General features: G+C 38.7%; 1 protein-coding gene across 1 annotated transcript in view; it reads left to right on the plus strand.

The window, feature by feature from the left end:
- Positions 1–17605, plus strand: part of LOC127223341 (EGF-like and EMI domain-containing protein 1) — a 650856-nt gene that overhangs the window by 565225 nt on the left and 68026 nt on the right. Inside the window, exons 15-16 of the mRNA XM_051185850.1 lie at positions 3308–3442; positions 6648–6779. Of these exons, the coding sequence (XP_051041807.1) occupies positions 3308–3442; positions 6648–6779 (267 nt within the window). The remainder of the gene's footprint in view (positions 1–3307; positions 3443–6647; positions 6780–17605) is intronic.

Genomic DNA, 17605 nt, shown 5'->3' on the forward strand with positions numbered 1-17605 from the left:
CATTACATGTCCAGGTCTCTGGAAAAAAAAATCCCTTAGTTTGTAAGCTCATTATGTGTTTTAAGTCAGAAACTCGGCTATCCCAGCACAACATTGTCTTAATATATTAGATTCTTGATGTATTCAGAAATAAAGTCATAGTTTTAGGCCCTGATAATCAAGTGATGGATGTTCTAACTCGATGCCTAACAAATGTTTCCATTTTTATCCAGACTTATTTCCAAGCATATATTATGAAATAAGCAGAAGAGCCTAGAACAAGACAGAACCCCTGTCTTGGGAAGTCTGATGCCAACTGTGGAACTTGGTGGTCATGAAAAAGATTAGTTATCAGAACAGGAACCATTACTGAAGTATTCAAAAGGCTTTAAAGATTATTCAATTGTCCCTGGCAACCAGAGTTGGGATTTGCTTTGAACCATCATAGCCACCACATAGAATGAACTCCACTAAAAATGTTACTTCTGGTCCCCTAGGGAAGCACCACAATTCATTGCATTTTCTGCAGGCAGCATTCCACAGAAAAGTCTGTCAGGGCTTACCAAACAATTATTTTGAGTCAAGGAACACCTTAAAACACATTTTATTTGAGAAATATCTTGAACATTGTTAACTGAGAAACAAAGTAATTGTCAGAGATATGCTTTGGAAAGGGAATTGAGCAGTTTTAAGAACTCAGTAGAAGGATGGATTCTGTCTTTGTATCCATCTTTTAGCTTGTGTCTTTTTATTTTTTTTTTTTATTTTATATAACCAAGTCCACTTAAATGAAAACAAACATTTATAGACAATATTTGGGAATTTGGGCATTGTTCTTTCCAAACTACTTCCTGCTGGTAAGGGGCGCTGTCATGGGGGATTCGAAGAAGATTCAGAAATCCTGGCTGTAGTCTGTAAGGCTGCTTTGTCCAGCTTTTTTGAATGTAGGATCACCTGGTACTCTGTTTCAGGTGGTCTGTCTTGATCAAACCACATTAGTCTGGAAGGAATCCACATCTTTTCATTTTCTGTGGAAACAAAAATAGAAATCCTTTTCCCCAGTAACTTATCCTTGAACTTAAATTTTGGAGTCAAAACATTTTTTTTAATTTAATTTATTACTTTACATGTCGATGCCAGTTCCCTCTCCCTCCCTCCCTTCCTCCCATCCTCCTTCCCTCCCTTTTACCCTAGTTACATGCACTATAACCACCCTCCCCTCCCATCCCCCCACCCCAATTCCATATGTAGGGGAATGCCATCCAGTTGGGGTCATGTAGGTCTGACAGGTCATGTGAAGTAGGGACTAGGGCTTCTCTCTTGTCTCTAGATTAAGGCAGTTATCCCTCCATGGGGGATATGTTCCCAAAGTCCTTTTGTGCATCCTGGCTCCACTGTCTGAGAACCCTTAGACTGCTCAGTCCTTCTGGCTGAGACCCACATTCAGGGGGGCCTGAGTCAGTCCCATGCTGGATTCCCAGCTATCAGTCTAGTGGTACTTAGATCCTCCTTGTTCAGGTAAGCTGTCTCTATGTGATTCAGCCGCCTGGTCTTGTCCTCTCCATCTGCATCTGGGTTCTAGTTCGACTCAGTGTTTCCAACAGGCATTAGTTGAGGGCTCCGTGGATAAGTTAGTTGTTGATCTCACTCTCCGGGAAGGGCATTTATGGTAGCCTTTCCATGGAAACTCAAATTGTTATTTGGCAGCAGTCTTGTAATTAATTCTCTAGACCTTTCTTTGTATTCAATTTTATCTTCAAACCAATACTGGCTCCCTCTTTTATGTTCTCTCTCTCTCTCTCTCTCTCTTTCTCTCTCTCTCTCTCTCTCTCTCTCTCTCTCTCTCTCTCTCGCCTGTGTCTTTTTATAGGCAAGTTAAGACCATTAATATTGAGGGAAAGTCTACCATAAATGCCCTTCCCTGATAATGAGATCAACAACTAACTTATCCACCATCATGGAGCCCTCATCTAGTACCTGTTGGAAACAGAAGCAAACACCCATAAGTAAACACTGAGTCAAACTAGAATCCAGATGCAGAGAGAGAAGACAAGACCAGGTTGCAGAAACACATAAAGACAGCAAGACCTGAACAAGGAGAAGCTAATGGCCCACCAGAATGGTGCTGGGAATCCAGCATGAGACTGACACAGACCCCCTGAATATGAGTCTCAGCTAGAAGGACTGAGCAGTCTAAGGGATCTCAGACAGTGGACCCAGGATGTATTCCTGGTTCACAAAAGGACCTTGCGGACACATCCCCCATGGAGGGATACTGCCTTAACCTAGAGACAGGAGAGAAGTCCTAGTCCCTACTTCAAATGACTTGACAGATTTACATGACCCCACCTGGATGGCATAGCCCTACATGTGGAATGGGGGTGGGAGATGGGAGGGGAGAGTGGTCAGGGTGCATGTGAGGGGGCAGAGAGGGTAAGAGGGATGGAGGGAGGGAGGGAGGGAGGGTTAGACAGGGAACTGGGACTGACATGTAAACTAAAAAAAAAAAGAATTGAAAACATGCTTACATAAAAAATATATTGATGGATATTAATGGCCATTGATTGTTAATTCTTGCTTGTTTTGGATTTGTTGGTTGTGGTGGTATTGTGTATGGATTTCCCCCCATTTTTCTTTTGACTGTTGGTGATGTGGGATTATCTATAGAGAGTAAGAAAGAGGAAGAGAGAGAATGCATGGAGTATGGCATGCTATCCTAAACACAAGGGTGGATGTTTTCAAGTTAGAATTTCAGTCCTAATTGCATCATCTCTAAAACTCAATGGCCTGGGGAAAATAAAGAAGACAGGGTAAGCAGCACTTCCCACAGAAGTGGTCAAGATAATATCGCTGTCACAATGGAAGCTTTGTGTAATCTGTGAGATGTAAAATTATTTCTAATTACCATATAATGAGGGGGAATAAGGACAATGGACAACCTTCACATAAGTGCTTGTCCATCGTCTCCAGGCTTCAGCTGGATGATGAGGGGCCTGGCAGCTAAAGCAGTCCTTGGAGAATATTAAGTCCAGGAAGCAATAGAGCACATTTGAGAAGCAATCTCTCTCCCAGCATCACCACAGCCTTTTAAGTAATTCAGCTTTCACTGTTCATGTCCAGTTGCCAAAAAGCAAATGAATTGCCTGATTTGAAAGACATTTGTTGCCTCTTTTTTTTTTTTTTTTTTTTTTTTTTTTGGCAGTCATGATGATGATCCCCTTATTCTCCTTATAATCAGGCCCCAAAGAATGTCATGCCTATGCACTAACAATTTCAAATAAACAAAGCACTGTTTTCAGGTGACCAGTCTGCTTCACTCTGCTTGCAGGTTGTCCCAGGGGGACCTATGGAGCTGGCTGTTCTTTGGAATGCCAGTGTGTGGAGGAGAATACCCTGGATTGCAATGCCAAAAATGGTAGCTGCACCTGCAAATCTGGTTACCAAGGCAACAGGTGCCAGGAAGGTACAATCAAATGATGGATTTTTGTGATTCTCTAAGAATAAATGATCAACCATTGTTCAGCGTTGGTCCTTAATTAGGTAATCTGTGCTAGTGTCCTCAGAGGTGGGAATGCTTTATTGATCCCCTGTTGCAGGTGAGGAAACTGAGACAGGGAGGCAATTCAATTATTTAGCCTTGTCTTCTTGGCCACTGCTGTTAGCAGCCTCCTTTCTAGCCCGAGTAAAGGAAAATGATCACACAGCCTAAAATTAAAGCTGAAAATAATTAAAGCTAGAAAACACAAACCCATAAGCCAAGAACCTGGTCTCTTCCAGAATAAAAGACGATGTTCATTCATATAAAAGTCAATCATCCAAATAAATTTATTGACAGTTCCTTAACCATGAGAGCTAAAAATGGGTACCCTGTCATTTCTCAACTGTATAGATATCTCATAATTTTTAGATAAATCTATAAGCAGCAAGCTATGATTCCAGCCATAAATTACATGTAGATATGTGTAAACATATGTGTAGATATGTTGAACACATAAATTGGGAAAATGGTGTTCCAAGCTGATAGTAATGCCATCCCTGGTTTGTAGACTCTGGATGTTTTTGGTGTCTGGTCACCTTGTCACTGAATCTCATGCATACCACTTCTTAAGAATTCACCTTGCAACTTTCCTTGGAGTTCTTTTTGTTGCCCTATCATATTTTGCATCTTGTGATCTACTACATTCAGCAATTACTGTTGTAGATTGATCATTCTCTTGCTAGAATCTGGGTTCCAAGTGGGCTATGTGTGTTTTGTTTTCTCATGTATTTCCTTACTCATGCAATAAAGACACTGGTCAGTAAATCTTTTCTTAAATCAGTGCATACATATCTATTTTTCATTAAGTACTAGGTATTGTTATTTAGGAAAAAATGTCATGGCATTTTTGCTCTTTTGTAAAAACTATACACATACAACAAACCAAATGTTCATAACTAGTGGTAAGTCGTCACATCATTTGCAACCACAGGAAGATGCTGGGCTTGGATAGAAGACACCATCGTGTTGAGTCCACTCACAGAAGCAGTAGAATTGAAATTTGTCTTAGAATTCCCTATACCCTGGTTTAGAGAAGTACTTTCTTCCTGTTTGTGACTAGAAACCTGCATTGCATGAGCAAGCCCAGTGGCCTAGTTCAGTGGCTGCATTGTGACTACCTAGGTAATGAGGATGGGAACTTGAGGAAACAGAAGTCCATCCTCAAGCAAATATGTTTAGTATGACAAAAGAGTGGGTCTCATGCCACTCTCTTACTCTCTACACTGGTTTTAAGCCTAGTGTTAGTCTTCAATTCATGTCCCCACTGAGATGTGTTCTGGAAGTCACCACACAAGGTGTAACACCATGTACACACACCTGGGTAAATTTAATTTATTCTGACAACATTTTCTTAAAGCAACTTCTGAATATACTTTATTGGAAAAGGCTTCTGAGATCCCACTGTGAAAGAAAATGAGTTGAAAGTATATGTAAATCAGCAAAATAGAGAGGTCACCATAATCTCTAGAAAACATATTATTTTTCAATCAGATAACTTTGTCCAATCTTGATAGTTTTGTCTAACCACAAAATGAAATTAAGAATAAGACTGGAGCATGTGAATGGGCTCACCATGATTGGCAGCTGAAATTAAGGCAAAAAGAGCTCTTTAAGAGTTGTGCAATATGAAAATCACACCTGTTGTTTTTCTCTCTGTGTCTAAACCACTGGAGTAGGCCAAGTGCTCCCAGGGCCAGACACATCTTCAAAATTCTTACCTCCAGGCCTACATCAGAATTGCACTTAAATAATCAATTAAGGATTGTTTCAGGACCAGCATCCTGGACAATAACACCAAACTCAGTTGGCTTATCAGCAATGGCTTCTAAAAACAGAAAAGGCACATTCTTCCAGTAACCTGTGATATGGAAGCTACAAACCACTTCCAAACTGCCTGTGTATCCTGGGTAAAAGTTTGTTTGCTGGGTATTTGGGGCCCCAGCAATAGGCAGATTTCTAAATGTGGAGTTCTCAATGATTTAGTGACCCTCATAAGCCCATTTTAGGAAGTCCATGCAACTCCCATGCCATTGCAAGAAAATCAAATCTTTATTCAAACAGTTCCATGGCAGGAAAACTTGAAATTCAGAGCATAATAAATGACTTGAGTGGCTCTGAATGGTCCAGCATCATGTACTGATGGGAGACCTGGGTTCCAAAACTGAAAGATTCAGGATGCCTACAGCTTTATGACATCAGATCGACCTCATCATCTCTCCAAACCTCATTTAATATAGAGTAAAGTTGTGACTGGCTGTTTTTTTATGGAAATATTATGTAATTATATAAAGATATGACTGCAGATCTGGTATTGACACCTCAAAAAAGGTGGTATTTGTGCTATTCAGAGACTCAGCCCAGCACAAAAGATACATCACAGCTGAGCACAGTGCACTACAACTTTCTACCATTGTCAAATGTTTAAGGAAGATTTGCTGTTTTCTCAGGATAATTTCTCCCAGGTTTCTATTTGCAGAAGTTTGGATAATGGATTTTGCTGTCTCTAAAGGGCCCATGTGACAGTAATATCTACTGATTTTCCTTTTCCATCAAAAGTTCAATGGACATGCAGCAGGACAATACCACTTCAGACACTGTACATGCCCATAAAGAATACCAGCTACAAGGTTCTGCCTTGACTAGGCTTGAAGAAGGAAACCATGATGAGGAGAGTAAACATGAAGCTAGCATTTAGAGGCAGCCTTCTAAGCTGCTTTTTACAAGCTACATCTCTGTTTCGTGCTTTTTCTGTACAAGTGCTTCCAAAAATACATCCAAATCACTTCTATTGTTACTGCCTGAAAGAAAAAAATATACCACACACACACACACACACACACACACACACACACACACACACACACTTTTAGCAAAAGAAAAGAAGAATAGAAAAATGGTAACTACTACTGTACCTGTATTTCCAAAGTGGCAGATGCAGTATCATGTTGATTTCTTCAGGGAATGCTTTTGGAGGGGCTACAAATCTTCAGAGGCTATTGAACATGTTTTTTTCTTTGACACACACACACACACACACACACACACACACACACACACACAAAATTTACCAACTCAGGCAACAGTGAAAGTGAAATCTGGAGCCATCTTTCTTTTTGTTTTGTTTTACAAGCCTGCCCTGATGGCCTCTGGGGACCAGAATGCCAGTTTTCCTGCGGACTCTGTGAAAATGGAGGTCATTGCAATGAAAAGTCTGGGAACTGTGACTGTGCTCCTGGTTACGCAGGAAAATCCTGTGCCATGTGTAAGTAATAAACCCAGACAGGATGAAGCATAAAGTCAACAAATTGTTAGTAATATAATGAGTGCTTTGTTTCCTAAATTGCTGCTCAATATACTGCTAGAGGCTATTTGACTAACTGTTGTTGAAGCAATATTCCCAGTATTTGGTAGCTTTAAATTATGACTTATTGTTTTTCTTAATTCCGTGTGCTGAATAGGCTGCTCTACTGTGACCACTGGTGTCATTCAGATAGCCTGGGGACTCACTGGGTTTAGTAGACCATCTCTGCTTTCAAACCTATCTGTTCATGTGTGGCATGTTCCAAGGCTGCCCATGCTCCAGAGCACAACACTATCCACTGTCAGGATAGCATTCCTAGAAGTCTCCAAAATCAACAAGAGTGGACCAAGTCCTAGCCTCAAAAGACACCCATTGTCATATCTACCTCTTTCTGTTGTTTATGACACATCCTGGGCAAGCCAGATTTGGTGGTGAAGGCAAAGAGATTCTATTCTCTGTTTGGAAGAATAGCAAAATTTCATTGCCAAAGACCTATAAGTCCAGAGATAGAGTTTCTAGCATTGTAGAAACCATTCATTTATTCAGAATTTTTTCTGAAGGTACTTTAAGAAATTCTAGACCAGAATTACCATTTTTGCAGGAATAACAGCAGATTGAAGAGAGCTAAAAAAATCTTGTTTTAAATGATGAGCTAAATTGAAGCTGTTTGAGAAAGCTAATAGAGCACTACCTGCCTTGTCTCGGAAGGTGATGCTAATCATGAAGCCATGGCTAAGCCTGCCCTATACTGTCTTCTCTGCTCTGCCCACAGTGAAGCATGGTAGCCTGAGAGCTTCTGTAAAACTCTGGCCTGGACATTATTTTGCATAGTGTTTCCAATTGTCTTATTAAGGTTAAGCACAAATATGTTGGTTTTGACTGTCTATTGTTTCCTGAGTGGACATAGTGATGTAAATTAACATTCCACACTTAGGACTTTGTGCAAACCCCAAGTAATGGCAAGTAAACACCCCAAGGATGGTATTTAGCAGCAGGCAAATCACCTCATTATTTGGGGGAGTACACCAATGCCCCCATGGATAACCCTCAAACAAAAGTGACAAGACAAGGTCTTTGCTGACCAGTTTCAGTTATAATGAGACAGTTTTCCTTTCGAGACTGTCCTCCTAGCACTGTTGACAATCGTTTCAAGAGTGCAGAAATTTGCCAGAGTAACAGTCAAACATCCTAACATACTGGTTTGCTTTAGGGAAAGGTGGCGGGGGCGGGGGGGGGTGGACTTGAAGGTAAGAATTTACATATTCAAAAAGTAGTTACTTCTTATTTGCTGTTTCCACAGTGCGGTGACATTTTCCCTTGTCTAACTCAACCTTAATGGAAAAAATGCTAAGCAGAGGGCCATAAAGTTTACACTCTTTCACTTTCCAGGTGATATAAATAGATAGCTGGGGGAAAAACAATGAGGAAGATGAGATCTGTAGTTTTTTAAATACTATTTTTAATAGTTACACAACAATTATTTCATGCTGGGAGTTCAACCTCTAGAAGATGCTTCATGATGCCCCTAAGATGTGTCGGATGCAGAATAATGTTGACTTAAAATTTATTAACTAGGATATAACTCATGTATTAAATTGAGTAGACAAAAATATTGCATCACTCCCATGAGCAGTTGGATTTGACACTGGGACATGAAACAAATTGTATAACCAGTACAATAAGGAGATGGATGAGCCTACATGAGAGAACTCATGAAGACACTTCCCACTTGCTTATCAAAGAGTGTGTGTAGAATTTTTAAAGGCTTATACATTATACATGAAGGGGAACATACTGAATTTCTGTAAATATGGTACTCGTGGGATTTTAAGACTTTATTAATATTCCTTATTGACAGTCATGAGCTCTCTGAGATAAATTTTTTTTTTTTTTTTGGTTTTGCCTCATTTCTTTTCTTTGTGTCCATGTGTCTATGGATGCCCAAGTTCCTGTGCACTCTCATGTGGAGGTTGTCAGCAATGTTGCTCAGATACCCTCCACTTGATGTTCTGAGGCAGGGTCTCTCACTGAACCTATATCCTATCTCTTCAGCTGGGTTAGCTGGCTAGTAACCTTCAAAATATCTATCCTCACTTCCACCATCACTATAATTACAGACATGTACCACTTTTCTTGACTTAAAAATATGAGTGCAAACATTTGTTTATGTCAATAAATGTTGTCCTTTGACTTTCTTTGAATTTTATTTATTTATTTGGGTTGTGAGCCATCTCTGCAGCCGATTCTTGGACAATTTTATACATGTGAAAACACATTCTTGTTACTCTCCTCCTCCCTTTGTCTTGTTTCCCTCCTTCTCTGACATCACTTTTTCCCCTGTGTTCATGAGTTTTGTTTTGTTTTCCACAAAGTTTAACTCAGGCTATCTGTATGACCTTGGTTTCAAACTGTCAACTAATAGGTTCACCACTGGGTATGCAACTGAATATTAGGCCTTGCTTCACCCAGAATCTGCTAGTTGTTAATAGTTCAATAGCAAATAAGAGAGTCCTGTGAACTCCTTCTCTTCTATAGCTGATTGCTATATGGGCCTGTTTTGTGTGGGCTCAGTCTCAGTGCCCACAATTGCTGAGAGTTCATCATTGCCATGGCCAAGTCATGCTTAATATTTCACAGCCCTTCTCCCTATCTCTTAGTTGTTCTGTTATTTATATCCCTATTTCACAGTGTTCCCTGGGCTTAGTGGTATAGTATATATATCATATTTAGGAGGTGCTTTCTGGAGATTCAATCTTTACCAATTAAGCTAGCTCCAAAAGTATAATTTGGAGGATATTGACCTTATATAAACCCCTACTGTTTGGAACTTTTAAATACAACTGTTTGGTAATTTTTTTCTTTCTTTATGAAAACTTTATTTCAGTATAAGAAAATCATCTGGATTATGCTGAGTTGTGGTGTGTGTGTGTGTGTGTGTGTGTGTGTGTGTGTGTGTGTGTGTGTATGTGTGTATGTGTATGTGTATACACTCGTGCAGGGGTTGTATGGTTTATTTATTTTTAGTTTTATACCTAGTTTTATATCTATATTCACAGCTACAAGCATGTGTGAAAATGGCATAATAAAAACCATTATTATGAGCAATAAGTATATGCTAATATAATTTAAATTACTAAAAATATGTTTTGTATCAGTTAAAAAATAAAGCTATACTGCTGAGAAGAAAGTTTAGCTTTGTCTCTGGCATGTCACTGAATAGTTAAAGAAGTTTTTCCAGATTAATATTTATCAGACCACTATTTCCAGAGCTAAAGCACAAAACAAAGATAAACTGTCTACTGGGGGGGTTGATTAACTCAATTACATAACTCAGTTATGACCACTGTGACCATGTTGGAGTTCATGCATTGGATGAATATGTAATATTCAGGGAGTTGACACTGAATACTACAAACAGACAATGACTGAAAATATGTAAATGTACCTGTTTGTGTGTGAGAAACACACTGGTAGAAAGGCAATGCTTGCTGACTGAGGCTGTGCCCCTATCCAAATAGTAGGACTATAGATGAGTATTTTTCTTTTTTATCCAGTTGTATATTTGCTATGTTCACCACACTTCGTTTTCCTTTAGCCATGGGTAGAGTCATGCATGGAATCATCTTTGACCAATCTTTGACTATATATCTATGCATGGTAATTATTCTCAAAGCAACATGTGTTTGTTTGGTGTTTCCATTAGAGCAAACATATTCTCTCTAATCTTGCTGTACTTCTTGCTCCTTGTAGTTGAGACTCTGTCCCCTTTTCATCCTGCTGTGTATATTGAGTTTAATCCATCAACATACTTCCAGAACTGAAAAAAAGCAAAGGGCTTCGAATAAAAAAAATAGTAATATTGCCTCTGAATGTTTCATTTCCCCTTCTTTAGAAATCCCAGTTTCTGCTTCTTAATAATTTGGCTATTGTATCTCAAATTTCTGCCATGTGTTTTTTTTTTTAAGGCAAAACACTTTAGGTTAGCTCAACACGGAAAGGGGAAGCCATAGTGAAAAGAAGGGAGAAATGTGAGGATGAAGATGCTCATCCCAAATATATCCACGCTTTGAACATCATTTGATGAAGCTCCAGGAAAGGCATCCTGGCTCCTGGCTTGATGCTCATTCCTTGGGAAGTTGGTAAATGTTTATTAATTGGATGAATGAAATACTAGAGACCTGAGTTGTAAAGCTTGCAGTGCTCCTACTGTGTTGATTCCAAACACCAATGTGATATCAAATGGCCCTTTTAAATCTCTGGGCCTTTGGCAATTGGCTGTCTAAGCTGTGGCCGTGAGGTCAGCACATCACCAGCTCACAACTGTTATATTCTCAACAAGCAAATAGCCACCTTCACCTTGTCTTCTAACACTAATTTTTAGAGTAGTTCCTAAACAACCAGTTTGACATTTTCGGTTGAATTAATCAAAAAGTACTTTGGAATCAATCTAAAACAAAAAATAATAACAAAGAACATAAAAAGTTTCAGGGATGTTGGGTATATTGGGGTTCAGGCAGAATTAGGATGGATGAGATAAAAATACACTTTGGAATTAAAGAATTAATGATTCGGGATTCAAAAATGCAAAACAGAAAGTATTCCTTTATGTGTAAACAGCCTCTTTAGGCCTTTATTCTGGATTTTATGCAGAATTTTAATTTAGAAGGCTCTTTTGTTCCATTTAAAAAATACTTCTGAGCTGTTTTCCAACAGCTTCCACCACACTCACCCCAATCAAGGCTGGCATTTTATTACACACCTTCTAAAATATCCTCATTATTAAAGAAAAAAAAGTATAGGTACTGAAAGTAGACAGAAGAGGAAAAGTAGGAAAGAAAACAAAACAACAGTTTAGAACAATTCAACATCTTGAGAATGAGCACATACAAAGATGTCAGATGCAACCAAATGCTTCTTCCTCCAAAGCGATTATAGACCTGATTTTTTTAAAGTTTCTGTAAAATAAATTGTATTTAAATAATACATTTCTCACCCTCCCTGCAGTGAGATGCATTTCCCTTACCAATCTGGTTCTCAGCAGGTGGTCCAGCCTGATGAAGTATCAGCAAAATGTCAGCTCCCACAGAGAAGTGTGACAGAGGCAACACAGAAGCAGTGACAGGCCTTTCAAAAAGCTATTGTGCAAATTCAGCTTTAAAATGGGGATTCAGTTGACGACTGATGGGTATGTCATTACCTCTCGTTCGTTCATCTCCCCATCGTCAGGAGGAACAAAAGGGATATTGTGCACCTGATGTAAAGCCCTGAAGTTCTGTGGTACTGAGTCTGGACTTCAGCAGATTGGATTTCATACCTGAGTTCTGAAGAAGTTAATATTCACATTAGCTTTCACATTTTTAAACATATTTCCTTTGGATGGGGTCCTAGTCATTCCCCCCATGCAATCACCTTTATAATGTCTGCAGATCAATTAAAATTAAAAATTAATCTTATTATGTTATAAATCATGTGATCCTGATACTGTATAAAATGGAGTCGAAACGCCAAGGCACTAAAAGTCCATTGTATTCATTACTTCCCCTACCATTGTAATTGGATGTTTAAAAGCAACAACTGAAGGAAGTACTTAGTTTTGCTCTCAGGTTAACAGTCCTTCAAACTCTTCACAGTTCTGATATTATTTAAAAGTTCAGAGTCTGAAGTGTCTCTTTGAACACCCAAATCATACTTAGCTGTGAGAACCTGGTGTCTAATTTAAGTTGCACAGAATAATGCTCCTGTTTAAAAGAGAATGGTAGGGGTGTGGCAAGTTGTATCAAAAGAAGTCTAAACAAAACAAACACCTAAGTCCAGGTGGGCAAACATTAAATTCTGCAATTCCGTGTTTGGTGTTTTGTGCACATGGTTTCCTGAAGGGAGTTCTAAAAGGCTTAGGCTGGCTGTCCCCATGTCATTAGCAGCACACATAGGTTCTCTTTTGGACCACTGTACTCAGCCTGTGTTTCCAGCATTGAATACCTTGGGGTTCCTGTTGGAAGTTAGTCTTAGTCCTCATATCATCATACTTACCTTGTCTAACTTTTGCTCTCATGTAACCTACTATGTTTGATACACATGCTTCAGTCATTCAAACCCCTCCCACAAACACCATGTACCTCTAAACATAGTGTCATTCTTTATTTCTCTTTTTTTTCTAATAAGTATGTTCTCGTGTGTGTGTGTGTGTGTGTGTGTGTGTGTGTGTGTGTGTTATGAGTATACATATGCAATAGTGTATATCACACAACTTTCTTGAAGTTGGTTCTCTTCTGCCACTGTATGGGATCTGGTGATATATCCCAGGAGGTTAGGTTTGTGTGCAGTGTTTTTACCCTCTGAGCCATCTTGCTGGCCCCCAATATTATTTTATAGTTAGTAAACAAATCAAACCAAAAAGGTCCTTTCACTTCATATATTATGGATCAGTGTGTTGTAATTAGCTTCAAACTATACTACTCATCGTTCTTGACAACTTCATAAAGTATTTTGCAATTAAAATTTCACAGAAATAGTCAATTGAGTGAAAAGAGACATGATAAACACAGAATTGATGGAAGTAAGAAACAACCAGTGGCTTGGACTGAATAAATTCTACTGAATTGTGAGACTAAGATACAAAAGTAGAGAGATGGATAGATACAAAACCCCACAGTCTCTATGTATTTCTTTTTCTTCCTCTTCTTCTTTTTCGTCTTTCCTATTTCAATTCTAAAAGTACTTTTTTAAAGGATTAGATGATCAACAGTATCAGATAGTAGCAAAGTTGTATTCTTGGTTTATTCCTCAAATTTCTTCATTTATTTCTTTATAAACTCACCAACTAGAAAATAGGTACATCATATCATTCAATTTGTATATACTAAATAAGAACTCTGTGTTATAAATCCAGGCCTCTGCAGGAAGTACCTACCTACATAATAGTTATTAGGTCTCAAACCCAAGCCAACAGCTGAGGTAACTATTTAATGTATCAGAATGGACCTGACTGACAGGTCCTCTCAGCATACCTCAGTCTCTCCCTGTTAAGAAGTATGGCTGCTATGTTCTGCCCCTTCCTTAAACTCTGCAGTCAAGGCATACTTAAAGCTCATGTCAGCTGAGTCCCTATTCTCTCCATCACCCATGGGCTGTGACTGCCATCAGTTCTCATGTGCCTCTCGAACAAATGTCTGAATTTGATAATGTTACTAACCTTACTGTTTTAGTTTACTCTCTGTCACTGTAATAAACAAACATCCCCTACTGAAAGCACACAGAGGGAAGACAGGATTTATTCCACCTTACCACTCCCAGATCACAGTTGTCAAGGTGGGATGTCAAGAAAGAAACTCAGAAAGAAGGGCAGGGACCTGGAGGCAGGACCTGAAGCAGGAGCCGTGGATGAATACTGTTATGGATTGTTCCCAAATGGATTGCTCAACCTGCTTTCTTATACCATCCAATATCGCCTGCCCAGGGGCAGCATCACCCACAGTGGCCTAGGCCTTCTTTCATCAATCATTAACCAAAAAGTGCCCCACTGACATACCTACAGGCAAGGTGATGGAGGCATATTCTCAACTTAGGCTCCCTTTACCAAAAGATTTCAGTTTGTGTCAAAGTGACAAAAATCTAACCAGAACACTTGATTTATTAGTGAGGAAATAAAACTAGGAAGAGATAAGAAATGTATCTAAAATTATGTAATTAAATAAGTTTAGTATATAGCAATCCACATGTCTATTCAAGAAAATAGTGTTTAATATTGTGTTATATACTGACAAAAAGAGATAAAGAAATTTTGTTCCATGGAAAGGATTCCAAATAGAAGAAGTTACACTTTTCTGTTTTGAGACCCACATTTGTACATTGCAAAAATGATTGATTGACACAGCTGGGAGTGTCACAGATTTGTGGGTTATCACAATAGCCCATGCTCCATTTAATGGTGGATGAATGATGCTTTTTGTTTGTCTGTCTGCAACATGTTTCAAAGCATGAGCTGCTGACTACCACACAATGCAAAGACAGATTTCAGTGGGAATCTGAGGTCAGCCTGTCCAACTGGACTCAATCTCGTGCCAGATCCTCTACTTCTGCAGCTGATTGTAAATGCTGTACTTCATCTAGTGTAAATAACAACCTGAATTGCCTCTACCTTCTACAGATGCCTGATGTTCAAGTCCTCTTTGTTTCCACAGGGCTTCCCAATCCTAACTGTGTTTAAAATTCTCTGTCTGTTGGTAAGTATAGCTGGCTAGCTGCCTCCCCTAATCCCTGATTATTCCTGAATTGAGTATCTGGCAGAGCACAAAACAAGTGCTTATTTCCACAAAGTGATTCATCCAGAAGTTTTACTTTCTAATATTCATACCGTTTGTAGAAATCTGGGCCCAAAGATTATATTCTCCATAGAGAGCATGGACTAAGCAGCTTGTAATTTTTATTTACTGAAGACTGGGTATTTCTCTTATCTGTCATGCACTTATTCTATAATGTCCTACTAAGGAAGTACAAGGAACAGTATGACATATAAAATTCTTTTCCGAAAAAAATGTTTTTTTTTATCCCAATGTATCTAAATAGTGTTCCTTTTATTTTACTTTTTAAAAGTAAAGCAGTTTTAAAAAGTCCCTAAGATTGTAGATTATGCTAGGAATTTTGTTCAGTTCACTAAAGGTTAGTGACATGTCAGGTCCTAAAACTCATTAAGCTTTATTCTTACCTCCAATGAGACTTCTTCTATGTATCACTTGTTAAGTGCTTTCTACTAAACAAGATAAGACCCCATCTTACCCTCAAGGAATTTGTATACATTTAGTGAGTAAGAAAGGCATGTAAATCTCTTGATTATATGTAAAAAGAAAGAAAGAAAGAAAGGAAGGAAGGAAGAAAGAAAGAAAGAAAGAAAGAAAGAAAGAAAGAAAGAAAACACGGAGGATGCTCAATTCTGCTGTATTGCATCACTCTGGGTAAGACTCCTGAGAAGGCTGTCTTGAAGAGGTGGAATACCAGCTAAGCTTTAATGGTGGATATAGACTTTGTAGATTAGTTAGGTATGAACTTCATTTCAGGTAGGGCTCCTAATTAGCAAAAGCCAGATGGTGGGAAATGATAGGATTGTGTAGAGAATAACTTGATTTGGGTCAGGATGTGATAAGAGATGAAAGAAAAGAGAAAAAGGATAGAATAATGATCAGCTGGCAAAATGGCATTATACTACATTAGTCAATTTAGTTCTTGGTTTTATGTTGGAAGCAATAAGCAAAGTTGAAGATGTTTTACAGTTTGTGATTTTGTGTAGCAGGGTATATGCTGGGGGAGGGTTATATGATGTACATATTTCTTCAAACATGCATACTCACACACTCACAGAAGCCAGGGGTCAGCATTGGGTATCTTTCTTGATTGTTCAACATCTTACTTTTTGAGACAAGGTTTCTCATTGAAACAAGAGCTGTATGGTTTCTGGGAAGTAAATTCCATAGACCTGCTTATCTCTGCCTCCCAATATCATTGGGATGATAGACACTTGCAACCATGCCTGACTTCGGAATGGGTGCTGGGGATCTGAACTCAGAGACCCTCGTACTCATGAAAAATTTAGTGGCTGAACCAACATCTCTCCAACCCAGAGAATCTGTTTGGAGGATGGCTTAAATATGAATTTGGCTGTTGTGTAACACAGTATTTTACATAGGCTCTGTCATTGTCTCTATTTCTCTATAATTCTGAATATTGATTGAAGAAGATGGGAAGACTTTTATAGTCATCATTAATTTTTATTGCATATAATCATTACTATTACCATGATAAAATTATTGGACATCAACTTAAAAGAATAGCTCTGCCTTATTAAACTTAAAATTTTTAACAAATTTAAAGCTTATTCTCTGGTTTGTTCCACCTCAAACTCAGGTGTGGGAAAGACAGAAACACTGTACTTCTCTCTGTTTCCATCCCACTTGAGAAAAATCACAATATGGTTGGCACCAATCCAATAGGAAACACACTCTTTTATTGTGTTGTTTCTGGAAGCATCACTCTGTTGTCACTCATCTCCAAACACAGATCTGATATAAGCTTACAAATCACACAGTTTTCTGAAGACACACACAGATCTCTGAGAGGGTTTGAGTGAGGCTTCTAGGTTAGTTTCATGTGCAAGGAACTACTTGTTGGAATTCAGAGTAGAAGAGATGAATTCTCACCCCAACTCCAAAAGTACCACTTAGCCCAGTAGTGAGCACCTGCAACTCCAATCCAAACTGCCAGATCCTTATCCAGGCTATTACACTAGGGCTTTCTGATTCATTAGGTTAAGTACTTAATTTGACTTATTCCTCTTATGTGTAAAATGGAACCAATAAAGGGGTCCCCCATATCATATAATCGGAGTCTGATGAATACTAGCTAGGTTAAAATATGTTATAACCTTAGAAAGGCACCTGGCACATAGTATGTACTCAAAAATTATACATTCTGAAACAAATACCCAAAAAGCTAAGAATGACAAAACTAGGTTGACAAATTTAATTGAGGTCTATTGTGTAAATATATGCCCCTGAAAGATTTCATTTTGTGTTTTGTTACCTAACAAAGACATTTCAATCCTTGCAATAGTCTTGCCGAGAGGGTACCATTACTGTTACTATTTCCAGGCAAGGAAATTGAGGTAAGAAAGATAAAACAACTTGCCCTGAACCATGGTGAAAGTGAAAAATTAGGAGTGAGGTATGAGTAGTACCAATGCCTAACCTGGACCAATGTGAAGTACTGTCTGAGAGATGAGGTTTTCCTGAATAGAT

Source organism: Phodopus roborovskii, unplaced genomic scaffold (genome assembly GCF_943737965.1).
Source record: "Phodopus roborovskii unplaced genomic scaffold, PHOROB, whole genome shotgun sequence".
In the NCBI taxonomy this organism is placed as follows: Eukaryota; Metazoa; Chordata; class Mammalia; order Rodentia; family Cricetidae; genus Phodopus; species Phodopus roborovskii.